The sequence below is a fragment of the Moschus berezovskii genome, chromosome 8 (assembly GCF_049115385.1).
Source record: "Moschus berezovskii isolate FMDL1 chromosome 8, NW_MosBer_1.0, whole genome shotgun sequence".
Classification (NCBI taxonomy): Eukaryota; Metazoa; Chordata; class Mammalia; order Artiodactyla; family Moschidae; genus Moschus; species Moschus berezovskii.
In genome coordinates this window covers 64,857,088-64,875,518 of record NC_142467.1, presented here as the reverse complement: position 1 = coordinate 64,875,518, position 18,431 = coordinate 64,857,088, and the positions used below count along the sequence as shown (strand labels likewise).

The 18,431-nt window shown below is 42.5% G+C and overlaps 1 protein-coding gene and 1 pseudogene across 1 annotated transcript; one reads left to right on the top strand and one right to left on the bottom strand.

Moving 5' to 3' along the window:
• Positions 1-693: 693 nt before the first annotated feature.
• On the bottom strand, positions 694-3,508 carry IL9 (interleukin 9). The gene is made up of 5 exons (XM_055429687.2): positions 3,395-3,508; positions 3,245-3,280; positions 3,128-3,160; positions 2,014-2,145; positions 694-804 (listed from the first exon to the last, which is right to left on the bottom strand). Exons 1-5 carry the CDS (start codon positions 3,506-3,508, stop codon positions 694-696), a joined length of 426 nt encoding a protein of 141 aa, XP_055285662.2.
• Positions 3,509-16,258: 12,750 nt separating this feature from the next.
• Positions 16,259-17,062, top strand: LOC148777081 (small ribosomal subunit protein uS2 pseudogene; annotated as a pseudogene).
• The last annotated feature ends 1,369 nt before the right edge of the window (positions 17,063-18,431 follow it).

Below are 18,431 nucleotides of genomic sequence, written 5' to 3'. Positions count from 1 at the left end.
TTGGCTTTTCAGGACCCCAAATGCTTTGGCAGTGCCCTGAACATCCCTCCAACAGAACCCACAGATAGGGTACCTCAGGTCTGCCTTTGGCCTCCCCTACAACACCCTCAGACTGTCTGCCCACTCCCATGTACCCTTCCTAACAACCCCAGACACTGTTCATGAGGCTTCAAGTTTTTGTTCAGGGAATAAGCCTTACAGTTATTACAGGAGTATTTGATCCATCAGGGGCTTCCTTGGTGGCTCAGACAGTAAAGAATCTTCCTGCAATGCAGGACACCTGGGTTCGATCCCTGAGTCAGGAAGATCCCTTGGAGAAGGGAATGGCAACCCACTCCAGTATTCTTGCCTGAAGAGTTCCATGGACAGAGGAGCCTGGTGGGCTACAGTCCATGGGGGCACAAAGAGTTAGACACAACTGAGCGATCAACACTTTACACTTTTGCTTGACCCATCAGCTCATTGGCAGAGCGTGTAGCTTTCTTTGTTCTGAGCATCAAGGAACAAATAGACACCTGCAGACCAGATTGAGTTTTTTCCCATATCTATTTATTCCAAAATAAAGACATAAAATTTTAAACAAATTATTATAGCTGATTTTGATTTAACATGGCTTATTTGATTTTTTAAATTACAACAACTTAAAGAGGAGGCTTTCTAAATTCAATAAATAGAATAAATAACATTTCAGCTTCACACTTTGCCTTTCATCCTTTCATTCTGGAAACTTTCCAGCAGAGTCTTCAGAAATGTCAGCGTATTGCCTGTTGTGGTTCGGTTGCATGGCTGTCCACAGGCAAAAGACTGTGGGGATAAAAGTTGACAAAGGCAGAGTGACTAAAACAGTATGGAGCCCAGCAGCCCCAGAAACTGCCCTGCCTAGAACCTGGCGAGCAGTAGAGGGGTGGTCATTGGGAATGGAGGGTGCACAGGCAGTAAGGGGCTTGAGGTAAGCAGCAAATGAATGAGGCTCCAGGGCTAATATTTTGTGTAGGTGGCACAGGTGCTTGACTTTCTGGTAGGATTTCAGGTGCCTGCTTGCCACACACACACACACACACACACACCTTTATCAAGGGGTCCTAAATCTTATTAGAGGATGTCTTCTTGAGATACTTTGAGGCTTAACATTTCGTAATTGTCCTGTTTGGTTGTCCTTCCAAGGTTGTTTTATAGCACAAGGACTAAGAACAGGATTTGGCTGTTTTATACACCAGAGTTCAAATCTCAACACTGCCATTTGTTAAACATGTAGCCTTGGGCAGGTCAGTTAACCTCACTGAGCGTCAGTTTCCTCCTTCACAATATAGGGTGTAAGTCTGACGGTTGTCATTAAGGTAGGTATTCAGTGAAACAGTATAAATGAAGCACTTAGAACTGCATGCTGTTGATGGCAGAAGCCTCTGCAGTCCAGTTACTGGCTAAGGAGGGGCCCTCGTAGCAATAGCAATGGAATAGTTTGCCCTTTCCTTCAGGGTCGAGGGTATATACACACAGGCACTGAGGGCACGCGGCCAGCTACACCTGGACGTGGGTGTGTCTTCCTTTGAACACCTCCCTGTTCAGTGGAAGGGAAACCTGTAGCTTACAGGTCACATCATCTACCCAGCTAACTGAATCTCTAGGATAATTTAGAATGGTGTGGGCTATAACCCTGATTCTCAGGATTTAGCTTCTAATTACAATGTGCCTAGATTCTTTCATTATTCAAGAGGTGGAGAGAAGTAAAAGCCAACAGAGAGGTGAGTGTTTTTTCAAATGAGATGGAACAATGAGCCATCCAGGCGGTTTAGTTCAGTTCAGTTGCTCAGCCGTGTCTGACTTTGGGATTCCATGGTATCCAGGCAGAGCTCACATTAATTCTCCTGTTCTGAGTCAGTTTCTAAGATGTCTCTAATCAACCCTGAACTACCAGTTCCAACCTTATCACCCTTTCTCAGTCAGGTGGAGTTGGCATTGCCATTCACACGGAAATAACTAACCAGAGCACATCACAGATGAAAACACACTTACTCCACACTTGTTGTTCTTGAGGGTTACGACTGTTTTCTTCAGCTGGTTGACAATCAGGTGGAATTTCGTGTTCACTGTGGAGTTGCTCAACTGTGACAGGCCCTCCTGGAAGCATGCTGTGGTGCAGTTGCCCTGTTAAATAACAGGGAGTTAGGAAAAGAAATACCCAAAGGCAGCTTTCAGTAGGAATCACAAAGAGAATGCTTTTAGAGGCAATTTTAAGTTAACCAATGTAATCTAAACTTGGGCTTCCCAGGTGGTTCAGTGGTAAAGAATCCCCCTGCCAATCCAAGAGATGCGCATTCGATCCCTGGGTTGGGAAGATCCCCTGGAGAGGGAAATGGCAACCCACGCCAGTATTCTTGCCTGGAGAATCCCATGGACAAAGGAGCCTTGCATCCATGGGATTGCAAGTGTTGGACACGACATAGCAACTGAACCACCACCACCATTGTTTCAGCAGTAGCTAAAACTGTGGATTATAAACCAAGGGGATGGGCTAGGCCATAAATGTGTGGTTCCTCCTCAGAAGGTTTCCTCCCCGGAAACCCTTTTTACTTCCCCTCCACCCGCAATCTCAGACACCCTATCCTCCCAGAGGGTAGCCTTCAAACCTTGCAATAGCCACTATAAATCAGCTAAAGAGAAGGATGGGGAGGGAAGGAGAGAAGCAGGGAGGGACAGACAGAGGGAGAAGACAGAGCGTATGGATAGTTGAGGCCAGAGGAGGGACAAAGGGCTGTCGTCTTATCTGCATTGTTTTGCAACCCTGGAATTACCAGCAAATGGATTAGAAAACAGTGCGCTATGAGCTACATTATCTATTCTACTCTCAGTCCCAGTTTGATTTAACTGTAAACATGGCCACTGATCTCAAAGCAAATCCAAGATTCTTTTCATTGAAAAGTGTTCAGACTCCTCAAGAAGCCTAAATGCAAAGAAATGTACACAGTACAGAATTTCAAGATTTTGAAAGGCTTTAAAAATTTTTACTAATCTGTAATGATTGTAATGAAGTCACACTTTCTTCCTTAAAATACATCAAATAGAACAATTTTGACTTAAAAGCTTAAGAAAAAACAAGATCAAGATAATTCACTTTTACTATACTTACAGAGGAAATGGGCAGACACAAACAATCAGTCGCCTGCAAAAGAGAAATTTCAGATGTGACGATCCCAGATGTGAATATTAAAATCAGTTTGGAAAGTTCTTAAGAGCATCTACTTACATCGGTGCTACAGCTGCAGTTTGAAGATGTGTTTTTCTAAAAAGTAGAAAACAAGAACTCATGAAGAGTGGTGTGTTTTTCATCCTCTTATTTTCACTTAAATTTTCAGTAGCTGCCTTTCCCACTGGCACCCCCGCCTTTGCATCTTACCTGCAGGTTGTCGATGAGGTACACAACATTCCTGATTGCTATTGAGGTGAAACACCCCTGGCTGGCTGAAGAGCAGAGGAACAGGGCAGAGGCAAGGACCACAGCCAGGAGCATCTTGACACAGAGCTGGAGCTTAGTCTTCAAATGACTTCAAATGCCTTCAGATCATGTTGTATTTAAAGCCACAAACATGGGAAAACCCTGACATCAAACTGATACCAATGCCCACTTTTTCTCTGTAAGTTTGGGCCACTTGACATTGAAAAAAAAATTGTGTATGTATACATATACCTCAAACTGAGTCACTTGGCGAAGACTATGTTATGTTGTCCCAGGAAGTATCATTCCTCAGAAATGATGTTTTTCAAAAAGTTAGGTACCACGATGCTGTAGGAAAAGCTAAAGATCTTAAAATGATAATCTTTTTAAGGCTCTGGTTGTGAGAGTGAAAATACTTTCCATGAAAGCCCAGGTCTGTATTTCCCCCTTTTCACTTTATTGGAAATGCTGATTTAATAGCCAGTCATCGGTATTCTAAGGAAGGGGGGCGGGGAAGATGGGAAATAGTGCAGGAGAGTTGTCCTGTCATCAGGGTTTTGCAAGCTCAGTCACAGCGTTACTGCCTCAGTCTAACTATGTTCTACTCCCCAATCTTAACCTTGTCTTCCAAGCCTGAGGCCAGATTCTCTACCTCACACAAATGAAATGCATCTTTGGACAAGTTACTGAAGAAAGAAGTCCTCAACTAAGGCACAGGAATGCGGCAACAATGCCTGCGAACACTGGCCTGGAGGATTCCTTAGCATCTTTAAGGAACTTCCTTAGCACTGTGCAACATCCAGTTAAAAACTCTGTGCTCAGAATACGATAATAGTTAACACTGATTGAGTACTTAGTACATACTAGCCACAATTCTAAGCACTTGATGGAAATTAAGCCATGTAACCCATACAGCCATCAAATGAGGTTCGTACTAATTTGTCACTTCCTTTTTAAATCTTTTAAAACACTGACTGCACCTTACCTTCTTGGTTTTTTGGCGAAGCTGTTCTTATCGCTATGAGCCAGATAGCAGTCTTACCGTATCCTTAAGAAGTACGTAGTATAATTATCCTCATTATTTTATTTTATAGATGGGGAAACTAGGCACAGAGAGGCAATTTGCCCCAAACCAAATTTGCCCAAAAGTACACAGTCGGAAAGCAACAAATTTTGCCTTCAAACCCAGAAGTCTGACTTCCAGGTCCAGCCCTTCATATTTTGACTCTCCTGCTTCCCTGTGTGTGTATGTGTGTGTGTGTGTGTGTGTGTGTCTGCCTTTTCCATCAGGACATGTGCCGCTTGGAGATATAGTTCACCCCTGTATCCTCAGCAGTTGGGAAAGTGCCTGGGGAACAATGGGCCATTACTAAATGTTTTTGGGTCAAATCACTAATATGAAAAGTTTTCAAAATAGTAAGGAAGGTGAACATAAACTGAGATTTTATAAGATTTTTAGATCTAGTTTCTAGGGTACATATTTGAAGGTGTGTGCACTTAAGAAAATGCATCTTCTACAAAGCAGAGACTGAAAAGGCACTTTGCTGGGCACTGTGTGCCGTAGTGGCCAACAGGAACAAGTCCATACGATTTCTCACCACTCTTCCTCCTACTGTAAGAGTGTGTGACATTATTTCTTTTCTCATTGCATGTTGTTTCTTAGGGGTGACGATGGATCACTGGTGTGTGGCTGCACTAGAGAAAAGAGGTATCTTGGTGGCAAACAAGATAAAAAGAAATTGACTTTCTGCTTAATTCCTCAAATCCTCCCACCTCTCTGACTTCCAAGCCTGTGCTCTACAGGCATGAAGAAGAAGGTTCAAAGGCCCCCTAGCCTACGGTAAACACTTTTATTACCGAGCCTGGTGTCTATTCCCTTTCCCTGAAGTTAGGACCCTGATTAGTTCAGGGTGGCAAGCACCCAGCCAAACGTTCACTTTTTAAGGCTCTCTTGCTGCCACCATGTGACATATTCTGTTCAATGTGATGTCTGTATAATTCTTTTCCTTTCTTGGTAGAGGGAGAAAAGAGTAGCTGAAACCTGCCCTTACCAGTTTGGGCGTGGATGTGATGGCAGGAGTGTCAGCAGCAATCTTATAACCATGAAGGAAAGAATAAGAGAATTGCAACAATAGCAACACTAACAGTTTACATAAACAGAAAATAATCATAAAAACAATAAAAATGAAACTGTGAAACAACAAGAGAAAGTAATGATAAGAATAGAAGAGTGGTCCTAAATTCTAGCTAGGTTTCACTGCCTACTGAAGACCCTGAACCTTGAAGCTCAGTAGAAATGGGAAGCTCTTAATACAAATGGAAACTAGCACATGCTGGAGAGATGTTAAAGATATGTGAGGGTCAGACTGAACCTTTTTCCCTGACATCATTGGAAGTTTTAAGAGACTTGGAAGGCCAGTCATCTCACTGTTTGAATCAACATTATTTAATGCTGAGTGTATGAACCATAGGAACCATTTGCCATGGCATCAGGTATGCCTCTCACGCCAAGGGAGTCGCCACTTACTGCACAGATGGGGGTGTGCCCAGAAAGAAAAATGGACTCGTCCAAAGTCAGTTACTGAGGGGCTTGTATAGTGTCATGATTAAGACCAGGAACCCTGAGAACAGACTGCCTGGATTCAGATCTTACTTCTACCATTTGTTAAGCACATGGCCTTGGGTGGATGTCTTGACCTCTCCAAGTTTCCATCTCTTGACCATAAAACAGGATGAACTAGGGATGGGGTTGCCATATATAAAGCCTATCTCAGAGGATTCTTATAAAGATTAAGAGAAATATTTATGCAGCAGGTAATGTAGATTAAGCAGCCTTAGGTTGAATTTGACAGGACAATGCAGTCTAGTTTAGGACTCAACAAGCTATAACTATTTGGCCAGATTCAATGTAAGCTCTGCAAACTAAGAATAGTTTTTAATCCTTTCAAAGGTTTGTGAAAATGGTACAGATGAAACTATTTGCAGGGCAGGAATAGAGATGCAGATGTAGGGAATGGATGTGTGGGCACAGGGTTGGGCAGGGAATAAACTGGAAGACTGGGAATGATGTGTGTCCACTGCCATGTGTAGAATAGATAGCTGTGGGAAGCTGCTGTATAGATCAGGGAACTCAACTCAGTGCTCTGTGATGACCTGGAGGGGTGGGGTGGTGGTTGCGGGATGGGAGGTTGGAAGGGAGGGCCAAGAGGGAAGGGATATATTAATCTGTATACATATAGCTGACTTGCTTCGTGGTACAGCAGAAACTAACACAAAATTGTAAAGCAACTATACCCCAGTAAAAATTATAATTAACAGATAAAAGAAGAATTCCTGACAGAGAATGTATGTAGCCTGTGATGTCTAAAATATTGACCCTCTGACCCTTTACCGAAAAAAGTTGCCTACCCCTGGCCTAGCTGACATTCCTTATTTTCAGAAGACACCACCAACTAGCTCCCGCTCCTGAGAAGGGCACAGTTAGAAGCTGGTGGCCCTGTGTCTCTTCTCCCATCGCCCTTCTGGTTATTCAGGTCAGCCATCTATCTAGAGGGAAAGGGACTGGGGGCCTTGGGATCTTTGGCAGCCAGATTCTTTGAAACGCAGAAGCCCCAAGCATAGGACTTCCTGCGGCTATCTATGGAGTGAGCTTGGTGGTCCCACGAGCAAAGCATCTTCTCTTGGTGCAGCCATGACCCACCAAGGAGTGTCAGGTAGGGCCTGGTTTACTGGGAAGAGCTTTACATAAAGAAGTCAAAAGAAGTGGGTGAACTTACCTTCTTTTCTCCCCTGGGCCTAATCCTGGCCTGACCAGTGAGTGAACCTTGGGTCACCCACCCTCCCCCTGCCTTCTAAGAGCTGGTGCCAGGGAAAGGGGATCCGTGGACAGTGGTGCTTTGGGGGCAGTTTATCTAGTCTTTCCAAGCATCAGTACCACCCACACTCACCTGCATAGGAGTCTGGGTAGATCACCTAGGCCTACCTCATGGAAGGATAGGAGTGTTCCATCTGGGACACTTCTTCAGGAATGAGCCATGTTTACATTTGGAGATTTGGTCTGATCTGATACAGATTCTGCTCATACTCTGCTACTCTCACCTACCACCTACCTCACCTACCACCCTCCAATCATGTTGGTTTCTTTCTATATCCAGTCTCCAGGCCGTTGCTCTTGCTAAGCTCTGCCTGGAATATTCTTCTTCAGCTCTTCCATGTATGGCCCATTCTCATCCTTCAGGTTTCAGCTCAAAAGCCACCTCCAAGAAGCTCTCCCTGACTATAGTAACCCTTGCAATCTGTACGATTCTGTCTTAGGGTCTATTCCTCCTGATGGACTGTAAGTTCCATGAGAGCCGACTTGATGACTGAGTCTTGTTCGTCTTTGAATTTCCAGGGTACAGTCTATGTTAAGTGCTCAGGAATTACTGGTTAAATGAATGACTGATGAATATATTCCATCTTGTTAAAACTTAACATTTATATTATTTATGAAATGACCAATGTATATTCTCCATGGATCAGTAACAAGAAAGAGTGAGTATAACATTTTAAAAACCTGAGCCAGGAGAGGGGTTCAGGAGGGGGAACTCATGTACACCCGGGGTGAAATCATGTCAATGTATGGCAAAACCAACCAATATAATATTGTAAAATAATTAGCCTCCAATAAAAATAAAATAAAAACCTGAGCCAGGAAAGACTTTGAAGAGTGATTTCATCAATGAACAAAACAAACCCTCCTGTTCGGTAGTCTCTTGAGAAATTTGAAGTACTTTTAAATCTCCCTTTGAATTCTCATTGAACTAGAGGAGGAAGGCATGTCGGGTGTGGAAACTTCAGCTCTGCAGAGGATGAAACAGAGAGAGAGGTGACTGTTCTTTACAATTCTTTCCCATATCCCCACCCACTCAGTTATAAAGAAGAAAAGAATTAATAATATTTAAATGGTAGCTTTGTGATTCAAAACACCATTAAACAGCAGATGTTTATCTACGCAAAGTCTACAACTTTTGTAGTTTAGCTTCTAGGATTTCTTTCAGTATGAGAATGTAAATATGCAAATGATCTCTTACAGAGGAAATGCACCAAGCTCAGAAATTCATTACTCACTTATTTTATCAAGAAGGTTGGAGAGTAAGATGCTTACCAAGATGTAGCATAGATAACATATTTTACAATAAATGACAAAAGACTATACTCAAACATTTATTTTGTCCTAAAGATAAAGTTTGACATTTTTATTCTGTGATTAAAAACCCATGTGTCATGGATTGTTTCTCTGGGAATAAGACAAAATGGTTATTTGTTCTAGGAAGCCACAGTGCAAACTGATGCCACCCCCCAAAAGGCACTCAGTTTCTAAGTAAAACCCATTCTACCTTTTTTTGTAAACAACCAAGAGATAACTAGTTATGAGATTCCTCAAGCACTAATTTCTTAATCAAATAGTTATTTCTAGGTTGGTGTTTCCCAATCAAGTGTGATGGGGCAAATCCCACTGGATGGGCTGTCATCCCTCTAGAGGCTCCTCCCCCAAGGAGGTGATTTCTAGCTGGGTGCCCAGCACCCCTTTCCTCCCATCCATCCCTCCTAAGGAAATTCTGGGCCCCCTGGACATAGAAGCTACTGCTCCCAGACTGGCCCTTCATGTGGTTTCCAGAGCTCCAAGACCAGCATCCTCTCCTCCTTCCCCTCCCTGCTTCTCCTCCTCCTCACTGATGGTGAATCACAATCCAGGCTCTCTTCAGTTTTTATTTATTTATGTGGCTGCGCCAGGTCTTAGTTGCGGCATGCGGGATCTTTGCTTGCAGTATGTGGGATCTCTTAGTTGTGGCATGCAGGAGTTGAATTCAGGCCCCCTGCATTAGGGGCATGGAGTCTTAGCCACTGAACCACCAGCAAAGTCTCCCAAGCTATCTTTATCAATGAAGTGTTTACATCCTCCCATCCACCTAGCCCATCATTACCTGAAACCTGCCCCTACATTAATTAGAGACTGTGGGACCCCTTTGCTCTGGCCAGTTTATCAGTGTCCATCTAATTAAGAAAGGATAAGAGCTCCTGTTCTGGATCCGACTGCGGAAGGCACTAGAATTTGTTGAATTTGCTTACTGTGTACAAGGTAACATGCTAAGCACTTTATGTGTGTTACCTGACTCAGGCCTCTCGACAATCCTTATTAGCCCCATTTTATAGATGTGGAATTTGAAGTTCAGAGAGGCTGAGAGTCACCTTAGTCACACAGCTGTCAACTTGAACAGGATTTATCTGCTCATCTGTATTTCTGGACTCTGATTTGTCCTAGTGACTGGTCTACTTACACTGGTGCTATTGTACCATGATCTTTAGTTTCTGTGGCTCTTCTATATATCTAAATACATGGTTGAGTGTATCTGCCTGCTTCTTATTACTTGTCATTTTCAAAGTTGTTCAGTTACTTAGTCATGTCCAACTCTTTGCGACCCCATGAACTTCAGCACCTCAGGCTTCCTTGTCCTTCACTCTCTTCCAGAGTTTGCTCAAACTAATGTCCATTGAGCTGATGATGCCATCCAGCCATCTCATCCATTGTCTCATCTCCTTCTCCTGCCCTCAATCATTCCCAGCATCAGGGTCTTTTCCAGTGAGTCAGCTATTCACATCAGGTGGCCAACGTACTGGAGTTTCAGCATCAGTCCTTCCAATAAATATTCAGGACAAATTTCCTTTAGGATTGACTGGTTTGATCTCCTTGCTATCCAAGGGACTCTCAAGAGTCTTCTCCAGCACCACAACTTGAAAGCATCAATTCTTCGATGCTCAGTCTTCTTTATGGTCCAACTCTCACATCCATACGTGAATACTGGAAAAACCATAGCTTTGACTATATGGACCTTTAAGAGAAAAGTGATCTCTGCTTTTTAATACACTGTCTAGGTTTGTCATAGCTTTTCTTCCAAGGAGCAAGCGTCTTTTAATTTCACGGCTGAAGGCACCATCCTAAGTAATTTTAGAACCCAAGAAAATAAAGTCTGTCACTGTTTGCATTTATCCCCATTGATTTGCCATTAAATGATGGGACCAGATGCCATGATCTCAGCTTTTTGAATGTTGAGCTTTAAGCCAAATTTGCACTCTCCTCTTTTACCCTCAAGAGGCTTTTTAGTTCCTCTTCACTTTCTGCCATAAGGGTGGTGTCATCTGCATATCTGAGGTTATTGATATTTCTCCAGGCAGTCCTGATTCCAGCCTGTGATTCATCCAGCCTGACATTTCGCATGATAGACTCTTATTATTAAGTTAAATAAGCAGGGTGACAATGTGCAGCCTTGATGTACTCTTTTCCCAATTATGAACCAGTCCGTTGTTCCATGTCCTATTCTAACTTTTGCTTCTTGACCTGTGTACAGGTTTCTCAGGAGGCAGGTAAGTTAGTCTGGTATTCCCATCTCTTTAAGAATTTTCTACAGTTTCTTGTGATCCACACAGTTAAAGGCTTTATTCAGACATTTATAGCTCTAGAAGGTTTTAGAATCCTTTTGATAAGTTTCCTCCAAAAAATCATATTAGAATTTTAATTGAGATTGTGTTCAATATAAATTGAATTGGGGAAAAATTGCTGTCTTTAAAATATTGAATTTCTCCACCCAGGATGATGATATGTCTCTCTATATATTCAAAACTTTTTTATTTCCCTCAGTTCAATTTTACAGTTCTATTTTCATGCAGGTCTTACAGAGTTTTGTGAAGTTTATTCCTAGGTTTACCTATTTATGGGCTTCTCACATGGCTTAGTGGTAAAGATCATTTATTGAAAATTTATTATATCCTGGACATTGTTGTAGGCCTTAGGGATAAAGCAGTGAGCAAAACAAAGTGCATGATTTTGGGAAGCCTACATTCTAGAAAGCAGAGAAAGACAACAAACCAATGAATAGCTTGGTAATAGTCGGGTGGTCTTAAGTACCTTGAACATCAAAAGCAGGTGAGGAAACAATGAGCAGTAGAGGGTGGGAGCTATGTCTTTTAAATTTTTTTAATTGGAATATAATTGATTTACTATGCTGTTAGTTTCTACTGTACAACAGCATGAATCAGTCTGTGTGCATACATCCCCTCCCTCTGAGCCTCGCTCCCACCTCCTCCCATCCTACCCCTCTCGGTCATCACAGAACGAGCTGAGCTCCCTGTGCTCTACAGCTGCTTCCCACTAGCTGTGTGTTTTACACATGGTAGTGTACATACCGGAGAAGGCAATGGCAAGCCACTCCAGTACTCTTGCCTAGAAAATCCCATGGATGGAGGAGCCTGGTAGGCTGCAGTCCGTGGGGTCGCTAAGGGTCGGACACGACTGAGCGACTTCACTTTCACTTTTCACTTTCACACATTGGAGAAGGAAATGGCAACCCACTCCAGTGTTCTTGCCTGGAGAATCCCAGGGACGGGGGAGCCTGGTGGGCTTCTGTCTATGGGGTCACACAGAGTCGGACACGACTGAAGTGACTTAGCAGCAGCAGCAGCAGCAGTGTACATACATCAGTGCTGCTCTCTCAGTTCGTCCCAATCTCTCCTTCCTGCCCTGTGTCCACAAATCCATTCTCCATGTCTGCATAGGGAGCTCTGTTCTTCAAGGTGGAGAATGATTTCGTATCAAATCTCTGATACAGTGATTAGAGCAGAGGCCCAAAGAAAGTGGGTGAGTGAGTCAGGGAGATATCTTGGAGAACGTTTTCAGGCAGAGAGAATAGAAAGTGCAAAGGTCCTGAGGATAGCATGTGTCTACCATGCAGGAGGAACAGCATGGAGGCTAGTGTTTCTATAGCGGCATGATTGAAGAAAAAAATGGAAATGGGGTCAGAGAGAGGGCCAGAAGGCAAATCACAAAGAGCTTGACTGGCAGCAAGGAGGACCTAAGAGTTTACTGGAAATAAAGTTGGCACTATTGGAGAGCTTTGAGCAGAGGAATAACATGATTTCACCTATATTTTAGGCCATGAAGAATAACTGCTACCTGGAGAATAGCTGGGACCAAGAGTGGAAGACTTGATTGCCCTTTAGAGTTAGGTCTGCAAGGCTGCTATTGACCAAAGTGATATTAATAGTGGTAGATATATCAGAATATGGATGTATTTTTTAAATGGAGCCAATAGATTGTGCTGATCACTGGCTAAATGATGGCAGAGAAGGAGAAGAGTCATTAAGGATTGACATAAGGAAGACTGCAGAAGAAAGAGGTATAGAGTGGAGGAGCTGAGGTGGGATGAATTTTGTTTTGGATGTGTTTAGTTTGAGATGCCTATTAAGCATCCAGGGGCCATGTTGAGTAGGTAGCTTGGTATAAAAGGGTAAAGAAAGAGCTGAAGTGTTTACTATTTTAATAGCTTTTGGGTACAGGGTTATGTTTTCTAACTGGTTATTGTTAATATATATGTAAAATAATCAGCTTTTTATATGTAACAAAAGACCATACCACCTTAGTGGCATGCAAAAATAATCATTAATTTCACCTACATTTACAGGATTCATGTGCGCTTGCCTGAACAGCTCTGTTGATCTTGGGGCTCACTTATACATCTTCACGGAGAAGGCAATGGCATCCCACTCTAGTCCTCTTGCTTGGAAAATCCCATGGATGGAGAAGCCTGGTAGGCTGCAGTCCATAGGGTCGCTAAGAGTCGGACACGGCTGAGTGATTTCACTTTCACTTTTCACTTTCATGCATTGGAGAAAGAAATGGCAACCCACTCCAGTGTTCTTGCCTGGAGAATCCCAGGGACGGGGGAGCCTGGTGGGCTGCCGTCTATGGGGTCGCATAGAGTCGGACACGACTGAAGCGACTTAGCAGAAGCATACATCTGCAGGTTTGCAGTGGTAGGTTAATCTAGGTTGGGCCCTGCTTCCAAATACCTGAGACTATTGGGATAATCCCATGGAAATGTTCTTCTCATAGTAGTGGAAGATGTGTAGGAAGAAGCCCAATGGTTAGTTTCCTCTAAGCCTCTGTTTGCATCACTTCTGCCTACATGCCAGTGCCAAAGCAAGTCATATGGCTGATCAATGAGCAAAGCAGGACACCTTGTCCGTAGTGAGAGGACAAGTTGCAGTTACTGGCAAAGATGGTGGATATGGGGACTAGGGAGGACCTAGGCCAAATGATGCGATCCAACACAAGAGAAAAATGATTAACGTTTGTATCTTTATCTTGCACCCACCAATTACCGAATCCTCTTGTTACTTTGAATGATTTTCAATGGATTCTCTTGTTTTTTTTCTTAAGTAGATGTTTTCATTTGAAAATAATAATCCTTTTGTCCAGGGATAGCAAATTTTTCTTAAATATCCAGTTAGTAAATATTTCAAACTTTGTAAGCCATCTGGTCTCTATCCCAGCTCTTCAATTCTGTTGCTACAGCAGGAAAATAGAGATATCACATATTTATATTAACAGTTGTGGCTTTGTCCTAATAAAAATTTATTTAAAAATAAACAAGTAATGAGCTGATTTGCTGACCCCTGCTGCTCTGATCAATCTCTTTAGAATACTATGTCTGATTTCTTTTTGTTGTTATTGTATAGCTAGGATTAAGGAAATGCCATTGTGATCATAGCAAGCCTTGTGGGCATTCACTTCACTGGTAATGCTTTCAGTGTTTTTTATTTAAATATCGTGTTAGCTATTGATTTCTTCATAAAGAATCTGAATTTCTAGTTTATAATTTTTCATTAGAAATGATCACTCAGGAATGCATTTGAGTCAGTGCTAATGAGATGGATGAACCTAGAGCCTATTTTACTTAGTACCTAGTAAGGTAAGTCAGAATGAGAAAAGCAAATGTCATATTTTATCACATAAATATGGAATCTAGAAAGATGGCACTGATGAACTGATTTGTAGGGTAGCAACGGAGATACAGACATAGAGAAAAAACTTTTTGTTTACAAACGAAATAAATGCTGTTTCTAAAAAAAAAAAAGAAAAAACTGCAGACATGGGGGTGGGAAGGAGGGGGCGGGACAAATGGAGAGAGCATGGACGCACAGGCACTGCCATATGTAACTGAGGGCCAGTGGGGATTTGCTGTGCAACTCAGGGAGCTCAAGCCAGGGCTCTCTGACAGCCTGGAGGGGACGGATAAGGTGGGAGGTGGGAGGGAGGTTCAAGAAGGAAGGGATATATGTATACCTGTGGCTGATTCATGTTGATATATGGCAGATACCAACACAATATTGTAAAGCAATTATTTTTTCAATTAAAAATAAATAAATTTTAAAAAATGAAATCATAGAAAAAGAAAAAAAAAAAAAGAAATGATCACTTGGTTTTATCCAGTGTGTTTTTTAAGTTCCTGTCCAGATCACGAATTTTATTTTTTATCTTATATTCATGTGATAAACTATTTTACTAGATTACCAAATGTTGAATCATTCTTACAGTCCTTGAGTGAATTCTATTTGGTCATACTACATCACCATTTTAATACATTGCTGGCCAAGTTGCTATTCCTTTTTTTTTTTAATTTGTAATGCACACTGGGAGGTTTTCCTAGGCTCAAACATCCAGCTAAATGTAGGCTCAACTAAACATTCAGACTCACAAGCCTATCGTAGGTCACACTTAGTACCTGACTTCTCTGAAAGGTAGAAGATGGACATAATTTGCAGGAGGGCAGTGTCAGTCACTGTTCTCAGTGGGAGGTGTCATCCAGGAGTTGTTCCTTCAGCCCTCCTGAGATGGCTCAGATGTGAAGAAGCAAGATTCCCAAGGGGAAGGGATAGGATAAAACTGGCTTAAAGGCTTTGTACCCCATAGAAGCCAATATCTCTTGGAAGAGATCCCTGGGGGAGTTTCCAAGTCCCCTGCATTCAGGGGACCCCAAGGCTGGGATGTCCCAGGAGGAACTTATAGTTCATTGGTAGTCCTCCCCATCCATACACTTTGCCAGTTGCACCCAGTTGATATTTTACCTTCATCTAGTGTTCAGGGAAATAAAACTACAAAGTTAATGGAAAAGCCAAATTCTCTTTCCATTCGGGAAAATGGTTGTGTTAATACATTATCTACATTACCACATCCATCAGCAAATTCTTAATGTTTTGTTTTTTTGTGCTTTCTTTTTCAGGTTTTGGTCAGGGTTATGCTATCCTCAGCTTCCCAGGGGGTGCAGTGGTAAAGAATCCACCTGCCAACGCAGGAAATCCAAGAAATGAGTGTTCAATCCCCGGGTTGGAAAGATCCCCTGGAGAAGGAAATGGCAACCCACTCCAGTATTCTTGCCTGGGAAATTCCACGGCCAGAGGAGCCTGGTGGGCTACAATCCATGTGGGTCACAAAGAGTCGGTCACGACCAAGCGACTAACACACACTTACTATCCTCATAAAATGCGTTGGGAAGCTTTCTACCTTTCTCTATACTCTCAGAGTTTAACCAGTATGAGAATTTTCAGTGTTCCATCATACCTCCAGGGAAAGCAGGGAATTTTTCTTGTTCATTTCCAAAAACCTGGTGACAACCGTGCCTGCATGCATGCATGCTAAGTTGCTTCAGCCCTGTCTGACTCTTTGAGACCCTATGGACTGTAGCCTGCCAGACTCCTCTGTCCACGAAATTCTCCAGGCAAGAATACTGGAGTAGGTTACTATGTCCTTCTCCAGGGGATCTTCCTAACCCAGGAATTGAACCCGAGTCTCTTGCATTTCCTGCATTGGCAGGCAGGTTCTTTACCACTAACTCCACCTGGGAAGCCAAACAACATTGCCTAGGACACAGCAATTAGACTATTTGCTGTCCTTTCCATACTACTCAGACAGGGGTCCACAGCATTTTTCTAGGTTGCTGTCCTAACTTAATGGGAAATTTCACAGTGTCCAGAGCCCTTTGTGTCCTACAAATGAAGGAGGAGAATGCCTTCAAATTTCTTGCAGGAGGAACCCACTTAGGTAGCACCAACCTTGAATTCCAAATGAAACAGTACCTCTGCCAAAGAAAAAGTGATGGAGTCGATATATTACATTTGAGGAGAACCTGGGAGAAGCTTCTGCTGGCAACTCGTGCCATTTCTGCCTTTGAAAATCCTGCTGAGGTCATGTCATATCATCCAGGATGACTGGCCAGTGGGCTGTGCTGAAGTTTGTTGCAGCCACGGGGAACCACTCCTATTGCTGGCTGCTTCTCTCCTTGAATCTTCACTAACCAGATCCAGGCAGCCTTCTGCAAATTGCAGATTCTGGTGGTTACTGATCCCAGGGCCATCTGATTTAACCTGCCCAACGTTGCTGTGGATAAAGCAGACTCTGTGCCCTGTGGATGTTACCATGTGGCACATGGGCAAGGGCTAAACTCAATGGCTCTGCTTAGGAAGGTCTGCGCCTGTGTGGCCTCATCTCCCGTCAGCACCCGCCAAAGGTCACACCTGCTCTACTTCTACCGAGACCTTGAAGAAATGGCACAGGAGGAGCAGGCTACAGTTGCAAAAGTTGTGACCAAGGAGGAACTTCAGGGTGAGCCAACTGTTTCAGCTCCTGAATTTATGGCTCCTGAACCAGAAGCAGCAAGCTGTGCTGCAGCTTCAGGTGCTCTCTGCTGTATTTCGCGATTCCCTGCTGAGGAGGAGCCATCCCACCTCCCAAGACCACACTGCACGAATCGGTAGGGACATCTTAAGCTCTTCTTCCATAGATTCTCAAACAGAAAATGCAAATAAGGTTGACGGAAAACAAACCATTTCTTTAAAAAAAACAAATTGCTGAATGAATTAAATTGTCATAAGAACTTGTCCATAAAATCTGGTTCTGATGACTTTTGGAGGTTTACACTTTGGCATTTTTTGTTTTTTAGCTTCTTAGTGCTCTGTTAGGCTTTTCACAGCTTGATTTTTTTTTTTTAATTGTGCATTTTCCTAGAAGATGATCCGAGGTTTGTGCTAACAAAGTAGTGATACTGTGCATTTTGCCCACATTTTCTCTCTGAGGAAACGTGTAAGAAATTTGTATAGTTGTTTATTTTCAGAGAATTAAGTTATGCTTTTATTTATCAATACCGTGTATGATTTGTCTTATCGTTCTAATTTAGCTATTTTGCTTCTTTATAAATTATTATTGCCTTTACTAATTCCTTCTCCTTACATGATTTAGATTTATTTTATTGTTCCTCTTCGAGCTCCTTGAGTCACATGCTTGCTTCATTTCTTAAACAAACACTAGCTCTGATTATTCAGTACACCCGTATGGCAGACACATGCCACAGGTTTTACTTCATTATCTCGCTGAATCCTCATAACACCTGTAAGGCCTCCTAAGTCTTCACAAGGCCTCCTAAGTCTTTAGTATAGTGGTTATGAGTGCGGACCTGAGCTACAGTTGCTGCTGTGTATAACTTGTGACATGACTTCTCTATGCTCCTATTTCTTCATCTGTGAAATGGGAAAATTACATAGTCTATATTATAGGCCTGTTATGGGAGAGAAATAAATGTGTCCACATAAAGCCCCTAGAAAAATGCCTGGTATGTAATTTTCACTGTGGAAGTAGCTGATCTTATTATCTTCGAATAATAAGGAATTGAAGCTTTAGGAAGTTAACTTGCCAGGATCACATAACTGTTACTAGATAAGAAGCCACTCTTCTGAACACAGTCTGAGCAGCCTTTGTAGATTTGGGGGTATAGGTTGCTCATTCTCATTAATTTCTTAATAGTCTATAATTTCAGTTTTGGTTTCTTCCTTGATGAAGTTTCTACTGGTTTTTCCTCTGTATGAAACCTTTTTGTTTCTTCTTATCTGTGTGATCTTCATCCTTGGAACTCATAAATTTCTTGGAAGAAAATTTATGACCAACCTAGACAGCATATTAAAATGCAGAGACATTACTTTGCCAACAAGGGTCCATCTAGTCAAAGCTATGGTTTTTCCACTGGTCATGTATGGATGTGAGAGTTGGACCATAAAGAAGGCTGAACATCCAAGAATTGATGCTTTTGACCTATGGTGTTGGAGAAGACTCTTGAGAGGCCACTGGACTGCA

Excerpts from the sequence above, each read along its gene's own strand:
- IL9 (XM_055429687.2), bottom strand. The coding sequence starts at position 3,508 with ATGCTCCTGGCTGTGGTCCTTGCCTCTGCCCTGTTCCTCTGCTCTTCA. Across the intron at positions 3,281-3,394 it reads ACCTCATCGACAACCTGCAG|AAAAACACATCTTCAAACTG; the intron begins GTAAGATGCAAA and ends TCTACTTTTTAG. Across the intron at positions 2,146-3,127 it reads TGTGTCTGCCCATTTCCTCT|GGCAACTGCACCACAGCATG; the intron begins GTAAGTATAGTA and ends GTTATTTAACAG.